The 9,219-nt window shown below is 55.6% G+C and overlaps 1 protein-coding gene across 3 annotated transcripts in view; it reads left to right on the top strand.

Annotated features, from left to right (window-relative positions):
• The first annotated feature begins 879 nt into the window (after positions 1–879).
• Ndrg4 (NDRG family member 4) overlaps positions 880–9,219 on the top strand; it is a 35,135-nt gene continuing 26,795 nt past the window's right edge. Inside the window, exon 1 of one of the 3 annotated variants that reach the window (XM_057753220.1) lies at positions 880–930. Coding sequence is in view for 2 of the 3 variants with exons in the window: in XM_057753219.1 (XP_057609202.1) it covers positions 1,395–1,431 (37 nt within the window). In the remaining variant the exon portion in view is untranslated. Of the gene's footprint in view, positions 931–1,058; positions 1,432–9,219 lie in introns of those variants that run through there. The other 2 variants (XM_057753219.1, XM_057753218.1) reach the window with 2 other exon arrangements.

Here is a 9,219-nt window from a genome sequence, read left to right as displayed (position 1 = left end):
ACACTTTCCCTTTCGGCCATCATGTCTATCGGGCTTTATGTGGGTTCTGAGGATCTTAATTCTGTTTGCAGGGCAAGCGCTTTATCCTGAGCCATCTTCCACAGTCCTCCCTGACCCCGGCTCCCTCCTCCCCTACCCCACCCCATCTCATGATTTAACAGGAGTCTTCTGAGGTCAGCTCCATCCCAGTTTCAGAGTGTGAAGAGGCTAGAAGAGAGTAATAACTCAGAAGTCACAGGGGTGAAAAATAAATAAACAAATAAAGTGCTTGAAAGTGTGAACCCCTACTTTTCTACCTACAGAACCATAGCCCAAGGAAAGAAAGGTTTCAGAGATGCTTCATTCAGTCACCAAACTGCCCCACCCCAACTCCTTTAACAAAGGAAGACACCAAGAGGGAGGGATTTCCCAAACCTCCAGAAACCAAGCTTGCAGCTCTGGTCTCAACGCTTGTCCAAAGCACCACACAAACTGTAAACAGGCATGTGTACCCCACCTGCAGCCATCAAAAGCTCAGCAGCTTCTTCAGCGGGCAGTGGAGTTAATTCACTGCCACTTCAGATGTTGGCCACCTGAAGCCAGGGCCAGCGTGCGTCCACGCAGAGCGCTGTGCAGAAGGGGGACCCTCTCTGGGAGCCCGACAGAGGTGAGCAGCAGGCGGGGCGCTGCAGACTGCCTGGGTCTGTGCCAGGCTGTCGGTCATCCCACCGGGCCTCCCGCCCACTCCCACAGCCGGTGGCCGCCCCGGAACAGCCACCAAGCAGGACTAGCCGTTCTGCCCACGCCCACCCACCCACGTGGACACGCCCCCCGGCACGGCGCCCCGCCCCCAGCTCCGGGGCTTACTTGTGCCGGGAACCTGCACCGCTCGTGGGCGGCGACGTCCAGGCTCGGCTCCCGCCTGCGCGACCGTGTCGCTCGGCAGCCTGGGTGAGTCGCCGCGCCCTCACCCCTGTCATCCCCTCTCGGTGCAGCCACACTGCAGCCCCGCACCTTCTTCCGCGGCCACCTCCCGCCCACGCGAGGGCGACGCCCTGTCTCCCAGCCATCCCTCCCCTTCTTGGCCCGGACCCCCGGAGACCGGGACACTTGTCTTGCCGCGACGGCCGGGGGCGGCAGGCGTCTTTGTTCGCGTGGAGCCCCTCCCGCGGTGCCACGCTCCCTCCCTTCGGCGCTCACCCCGGCCAGGTGGCGGCGGGTGTCTTTTGGGGTGCGCGGCTGTGCCATTGGTGGATTTTTTTAAACCCTGCTGGAGGGGGCGGTGAGCGCTCCGCGCTACCGGCTGCTGCTCCCGCCGCTCCAGCTCTCCCGCCGCTCCGGCTCTCCCGCCGCTCCTCTCTGCGGCTACCGTGCGTCTTGCCCCGGGCGGCCCAGCGCGCTCCCCGGACGCCGAGATGAAGGTGCTGGGACACAGGCTCCAACTGCTGACAGGTACCGCAGCCCGCTGCTCGCCACTGCCGCTTTCCGACTTAGAGCCGGCTCGAGGCGCGGTGGCCCGGGTTGGAAGGGGCGATCCCGGGTGCGCATTCCCAGGGGAGCGAAACCTGGAGCACACCGGGCTCTACTGAGTCCCCGGCGCCGGTGTCTGGGAGGGTAGAGCGCCAGCGCTGGGGTCGTGGAGCAGCGAGAGAGGCCCCCTGCGGTGTCCCGCCAGCTCCGAGCAGCATCCCCAAAGGCTCTGTCTTCCAGTCGACTGTCGCTTGTCCCCTGAGAAAGCAGCCTTGGGCCTCCCGGGAGAGCGGGGAGAACCTGTGCAGGGGCCTCTTCCTGCTCTCCTATGACGGTCAGAACCCCATTTCTCTCTGGGGAGAAGTTTCTTGCTGGAAGTAGAGTCAAGTGGCCTGGGAAGGTGGAAGCTAGGGTCATCCACCTTGGGACTGCCACAGAGAAGAAACCAGATGCCCCGCTGAGGGCATCCTTCCGCCAGTGACTGGAATGTCTTGGAGAAGACAGATGCCTAGAGGAGATGGGAAAGGGAGCAAGGACAGGGGTCAGGTGTCTGAAAGGTCCTCACACATGAAACCCAACAGCACTGGAGGCTGCTGTGTTCCCAGGGTGGAGGTGGACACCTGGGCTGGAGGTGACAGGCCCTGTCCAGACCCCACTGGACCCAGCTGGGCCTTTGTCAAGTGCTCAACCCTTGTATACCCGATGAACATATTCCAAGAGATGCCTTCCAGCACTTGGGGTCCTGGTAGAAAGCAGGACCCTGACCCTAAGATGAGGAAGGGTCTGCCGCTCCCTGTGTGTACTCAGGAATGGGAATGGGATCAGGGGCTGGAAGCAGGGAGGATGCAGAGCTTAGAGCAGACAGTTGCATTTGAAGGTACAAAGTAGAACTTTCCATTCATGGGAAGGGAGGTCATATTTCAAGCTGAAGCATCAAGGGGTGGTCTGTGTGGACCCTCGGGTGCGAGTGACTTGATCCAGGAGTGGCTTAGCACTGGAGGGCCCCGAATGTGTTGGGGATGATGGGGGATGGAGGGAAGTAGGCCAGGTGAAGGTTTGGGCTGTGAGTGTGTGTGAGCATGTGTGTGTGAGAGTGTGCATGTGTGTGTGGTGGGGTGTGAGAGGAAAGTAGGCCAGGTGAGGGTTTGGGCTGTTTGCTAAACCACAGTGGGCCATGCTGAGCTCATAGAGAAGGATTCATAGGAATCCCTGGCTGGGTGTTTGGGGCACCCACCACCTCATTTCAGCTTTTTCTTATGGCTCTCACATGAGACAGACCTGGCTACCCACCTTGAAGAGAGCTGCAGGCAAGTTAACTCCTCAAAACACCCTGATGGAAGGGGAGAGGTCTGTGGAGCCTGGGGTTTAGAGTCCTGCTTGAGCGCAGAACCAGGCCCTCAGAGGGAATGGATAAGGGATGCTGGCATCACAGTGAGGGTCTGGACGAGGGTTCCATGTGCAGTGTGCCCTTAGGCCCTCATTGAGCTGTGCCAGGCTTTCTGAACCCCTGGCCAGGCGTCGACGGGACTCTGTTAGTGTCGTGAGCTCCCAGTGTACCAGACCTGGCTGCGGCCAGACATGGTGGTACACCTGTAATCCTGTCACCCAGGAGGCTGAAGCACGAGGGCGGTGAATTTAGGGCCAGCCCGGGCTGTGAAATGAGTTCTGAACCCCTTTTGTTATCTCCTTCATTCACCCCTCCGCTCCCACCTCCCCCCCACACTCCCTTTAAACCTCAGAGGTTTAAACTCCAGCCACAACTAGCAGTGATTTCAAGCAGGTTGTCTAACCTCCAGTGTATAGTATCATTATAAAGACACCTAAGAGATGCCATGAGGTCTTCTGAGACACAACAGGTGACACATTTGATTGGGACTTCAAGGGTCCCTCTGCTTTGACTCCTTCTCCTGATAATGAAGGATTCTCCCTGCCTTGCCCTGTTGGCTAGTAAGGACTTGGGATCTGCCACACACACACACTCCACGTTACCCCTGCTGACAGGCAGATTTTTTTTTTTTAACTCATCTCCTTGGAGTGACGTTTAGGTGACAGGTTGATGGGTTTGTTGTGGTAGCATACAACAGGTGCTCAATTCTTGGTGTGGCCCAAGCTCAAACTTCCTGCTCATCACCTGTGCTTCCAGGATGGTTTTACAGAGGCCTCTGACCCTTGACCCCACCCACCCCCGGGGAACTTGGTTCTAATAGTTCTGGTGGCTTCCATCTTACCACTGTACCTATTTCTGCTGGCAGCATTGGTTACTTTGCCACATCCTCGTAGCCGAGAGTGGGTGATGCATAGCCTACCTGATGTGCTCACGGCCTCCTGCCTGCTCAACTTTGGGCCAGAATAAGCCATTCCTCAGCTCATTTCCTCCTCTGTGAAATGGGATGGAGCAGCGCCTTCTATGCTTAGATGTGAGCATGTTTGCCAGATGTTGCACCTTCTGGTGATCTGCCTTGGTTTCTGAGCTCGCTCCTCAGTACCCTGAGGTCTCTCGTCCCTCTGCTCAGTGGTACCCAGTCCCCTTGCTGGGTTCTCCGCAGTAGACCTCTGAGGATTAGGAAACCTCACTGCCTTGCTGCAGCCAGCATCCCAGTGAAGTGGTGGTGTATACTGAGACCAATGAGCTAGAGAGGAAAACTCGGGGTCCCAAATCTAGTCCCCAAAGGCAGTTCTGTGCCTCAGTTACCCCTCAACAGGCCCACCAACAATTGGGCACTATTTAAACACATCCTGTAAAACTGTGAGAGACGCCCCACGACTACTGTGGTTTTAATGAGAATGGCCCCATAGCCTCATATACCTGAAAACTTGGTCCCCTGCTGGCGGGAGTGGGGTTAGGGAGTGGGGAGTCCAGGTCCTCAGATCTGGGGAAATGGACACTCTGTCCCCTGTGTGGAAGAAAAGCTGGCACCACTCTCATGAAGAGCACATGGGTGGTGGCGTCTCAGAGCTGTGCCTCTGCAGTTGAATTTTTAGGAACAAATCAAGATGCGTGCAGGGGTGTCCATTTACGGATATGCGTCCTGTCATTATTTACTGGAGAAAATGGCAAGTTGTGGACAGTAGAAGAAGGTGTTCAGCTCAGGACACACTGCCCAGGCAGCTGCAGATTGCACGACCAAAGGCCGTTTACCCACCGCCCAGATGCCCCCTTAACAATGTGTGATCATCACGGTGGTGACAGCTCGCAGGTCCGTGACCTTCACTGCCGTGGTCTCAGGTGCCTGCTGTATGTCATCTTGTCATCATATGAGCAGCATACTTCCCCTTTTAAGGGAACTGAGGCACAAAATAGTTAAATCACTTGCTGGAGGTTACAGAGATGTCAGGTGGCTGACTGGACCTTGAGCCATGAGAGCTGGCTCTGGGGGTGGAGATGTTTCCTTAGAATCGTGTTTCCTGTCTTAAAAAGTAGCATTGTAAAGGCTGCAGCTCTTTAGCCCCCAAACCAAAGCTTTTTCAAGGTGGTTATGGGCATTGAAAAAGCCATGGTGGACAGATGGCAGAAATTACAATGCCTTTCCTTTGTCTCTCAGGGTATATAATTTTCATTTTTTTCTTTTTTCATTTTTCCTGGTGAATGTATGTTACATGAATATCAAATTTACTTTTTTTTTTTTTAAAAGACGGGCTCTTTGGTAGCTCAGGTTGGCCTTAAACTTACTATGAACTGAGGATGACCTTGAAATTCTGACCCTCCTGCCTCCAGTTCCCTAGTGCTGGAGTTACAAGAGTGTGCCACTACGCCTGATGTATGAGGTCCTGGGGATGGAACCCATACAGACAAGCACCGCACCAACCGAGTAGCATCCCCAGCAGTTACGTTCTGTTTTTTTTCCGAACTGAGAAATAGCCAGCCGTGATGGTTCACACCTGTGGTCCTAGCTCTTAGGAGGTGAGGAAAGGTTGTAGGTTCGGGCAAGCACGGGTTACATAGGGAGACTGCCTCAACAAAAACAAAAATACAGATGAATAAAACTGAAGCTTTGCAGATGCAGGAGAGCACCCTGGGGACTGTGGTTCCCAGGAACCTGTCCTGCAAACTCAGGGACAGCATGCACGCGTGATCTGTCGTGCTGAGGGGATGATCTAAGGACGCAGAGCCAGGGTCTGAGGGCTTGTGGGAGTTGGCCTTCCAAGAGCCCGAGGGAAAGCAGATACTGCAGCCTAGAGAGCATCCCAGGCAGAGGCAGAGCTATGTGAGCACAGTATGCAAGCTCCGCTCTCAGCCTCCCAGCATAAATCCATACCTCAGTTTCCCCTTGTGTGTTCAGGGTGTACTAGCCCGAAAAATGGCCCCAGACAGGTATTTTGACCTTAGTTCCTAGAACCTAGGAGTGTTAGCATATACGTTGAAGGGACCTTGCTGATGAGATCAAAGATTTCATCTGGAGAAAGTTACTGGATTAGCAGGTGGGCCCTTTGTGTACCTGCTTCGCCCCTCTAAGGGGAGGGGGCAGAAACGGGCCCAGTACAGAAGCAGAGGCCCAGAGCAAACTGCTCTGATGTTGGCCAGGCAGTGGGGAGGGCCACCAAGTGCTGCCTGAAGGGGGGGGGCGTGCCTCACAGACCCCCTGACTTCACCCAGCGTTACTAACTGTGGGGTTCCAACCCTCCAGAAGTGTAACGGAGTTAAGTTCGGGCAATAAAGATTCATCATAATGATGCCACCAAAATAATGAAGATTTATCAGACCTGGCCCTGGAAAGTGACCTCCTGCCAAGAAGGTGGCAGGCCCTTCAGGGCTGGGTCTGCATGGAGGCTTCCCATCATCCCTGGCTGTATGAGCTGGAGCTGAACCTAGCTGTGCCCCACTGTGGTCCTTGGTTCAACGGAGAAAGCCCCATAGAAACCTGCACTGACTGTGTTCCCACCCTACCTGCCACACCCTGGTCCCCTCGGGTACCTAAAGAAGAATGTGTATACACCTACAAACACACACACACACACACACACACACACACTTCCTAGCTCTTAAGCCTTTGGAGTCCAGTGTTGACGAAATGTCCACTCTGGAGTGACTGGAAGAACGCACATTTTTGGGACACGTCAGCTTCCTCAGCCCACTGCAGCAGCTAGCCGGGGGTGCTATGGCCTCGCTGTGTACCCCCATCCAAGGCAGGTGAGACAGGGACTTCAGCCACTTTGGAGGACACCGGGGGGAGTACTTCTGGGTGTCTTCAGAGTATGGAGGTGCTCCCATAGCTGAGCCCAGGGTTCGTGAGCCTTCAGACCGTGCTCTGTATCCAAAGCTGTCTCCTGATGGCTCTAGTGGCCAGACCCTGAGTGCCGGAAATGGCTTCTAGCAGTGTTAACCCCTTGATACTCTGTGGTGGGTGTGCCCGGTAGGCTGGGGTGGTGCCTAGGATAGGAGTGGGACCTGGGGCAGAGTGGGCCCTTTTCCTGGTGAGGGGGCTCCCCGTAGATAGCGCCTAAGCTCACTTCTCATCCACACGGCAGAGTGCTGGGCTGTTGATGCCAAAACCTTCCCAGCTGTCCACCAGCACGGCTCAGGAGGCACCTTTGGTGGCCCCTATATTTGAAAAGACCTGCACTGTCCTAGAGTGGAGGGTGGTGTATGCACTGGAATGCAGGGGCAACAGCCTGTCTCCAGGCCAGAAAGACCCCTTGAGCACACCCCACGGCAGCCATGGTAGACACGGGGCTGTCTGCTTCTGTCTCTCTTCCACTCTTGTTTGGGTTGGCAAATTTCTTAGGCCCTTCCCCACAACAGGCCATCTTTTGTGCCCAGCCAAGAACTCTTCCCCAAGGATTCCAGCAAAAGCCTGGTCTGAGTGGAGGAGGCTCTGCCCACCCTGAGCCCCCTCTAGAGTGTGGCCATATGCCCCACACACTTGGGCTTCCATGGCTCCCTGACCTCACACTGGGCCTCATCTGATCTCTGCGCTAATGGTGGAAGCACCAGCCTCCCGAGGACCTGCGTCCGCACTCATCCTCCCTCTGCCGTCTTCACCTCCACCTGGCTCAGGTCTGAGAGCAGACACCTTCCCTTCTCCCCAAGATTTCCCCGTGACCCAGAACAAACGTCAAACCACCCTGCCATCTTCCTGCCTCCCTGTCTTTCACACCGGAAGGCCCTACTGTTTCTGCTCAGAGCACCAGCTCAGAGGGCCTTTCTGGTCCCAGGCTAGCCTCATACTTCCTGTGTAGCTGAGGATGGTCTTGAACTTCTGACCTTCCAGTCTCTACCTCTCAAGTGCTGGAATTAGAGGAGTCTCTTCAAGGCTCTGCCTCAGTTTCCCTGTCAGCTTTCCAGGCTGAGGTGACTGCCCCACTCAGCCTATCCTGCTCACCCCACTCCTCTCCCTCCCTGCTCTGCCCAGCTTTCCTTGCCTTCACCCCACCAAGCAGGCAGGCACTCACCTTTGAACTTGGTTGTTCCTCCAGCTTGGATGCTCTTCCTGGACTCCCAAGCCTCCTTCCTGCCTTCCTCAAGCTTTTGTTTGTGTCTCTTCAGCGAGGTGACACCTCTAACCACCCGAATTGAAATGGCAACCCCCAGGCCTCACTCTGTCCCTTCTGTGGCCTCGTGTACCAGCCCCAGGCCTCACTCTGTCCCTTCTGTAGCCTCATATACCACCCCCAGGCCTCACTCTGTCCCCGCTGTGGCCTCGTGTACCAGCCCCAGGCCTCACTCTGTCCCTTCTGTGGCCTCATATACCACCCCCAGGCCTCACTCTGTCCCCGCTGTAGCCTCATGTACCACCCCCAGGCCCCACTCTGTCCCCGCTGTGGCCTCGTGTACCACCCCCAGGCCCCACTCTGTCCCTGCTGTGGCCTCGTGTACCACCCCTGGGCCCCACTCTGTCCCTTCCGTGGCCTCCGTGCACAAAAGCACATACATAGATCTGTCAGTCATTTGCTCTGCCCAGCCACATTCAGGTTGGAATCTGTTGTCGGTGTTCTCTCCCTGGTTCCTGAGACAGGGCCTGAAGACCACAGGGCTCGTATCTCTTACATGACTGAGACCAAAGATGGGTCAGATTTCAGGGTTTTTAGAACTGCGGGTATCTGACTGTTCTTGCACAATATCTCTGACCACAAAACCCAGGGTCTAAAATGTTCAGATTAAAACTTTTGAGTGTGGGGTCAGGTAGGGGTGTGTGGCACACACCTTTAATCCTAGCACTCGGGAAGCAGAGGCAGACAGATCTCTTTGAGTTTGGATTCAGGCTGGTCTATAGAATGAGTTCCAGGATAGCTAGCATTACACAGAGAAACCCTGTCTCAAACAAAAACCTTAAAAACAAAACCGTGAATGCTATGTCGATGTTCAGAAAATTTCAGACCTCAAATGGCACCCTCCAAAGTTTCCAAGTTTAACTGGATGAGGTGGCACTCGCGTGTGACCATCCGTGGGCAGCTGAGGCAGGACAGCGAGATCACGGTCATATCTCGGGGCACTGCAGCCCTTCACATTTGTGAGCTGCACCAGTGACCATGCCCAGACGATACCTGGCCAGCGAAAGGCCTGGGTCACCGGGTTCACCACTAGGCCGCCATCATCCCTACCTAAAGCACACAGATTAAGGATTGAGGACCCTCCAAGGGAGGCGTGGATGCCGCTGCCTGAGGAGAATACAGCAGGTGGCACCCTCCTACAGACCGGGCACTTGAGAGAGAAGGCTGGCAGGTGGCTGGCGCTGTGGAGCCCTTTTCTGCGGCGACACTGATTTCCAGAGTGCTGATTAAACAGGTGGCTTGGAGGGGCTTTGCTGAGGAAAATGCCCGGAGGAGATGTGT

The sequence above is a fragment of the Chionomys nivalis genome, chromosome 21 (assembly GCF_950005125.1).
Source record: "Chionomys nivalis chromosome 21, mChiNiv1.1, whole genome shotgun sequence".
In the NCBI taxonomy this organism is placed as follows: domain Eukaryota; kingdom Metazoa; phylum Chordata; class Mammalia; order Rodentia; family Cricetidae; genus Chionomys; species Chionomys nivalis.
Note: the sequence above shows the minus strand (reverse complement) of the source record. Positions and strands in the feature narration are given on the sequence as shown.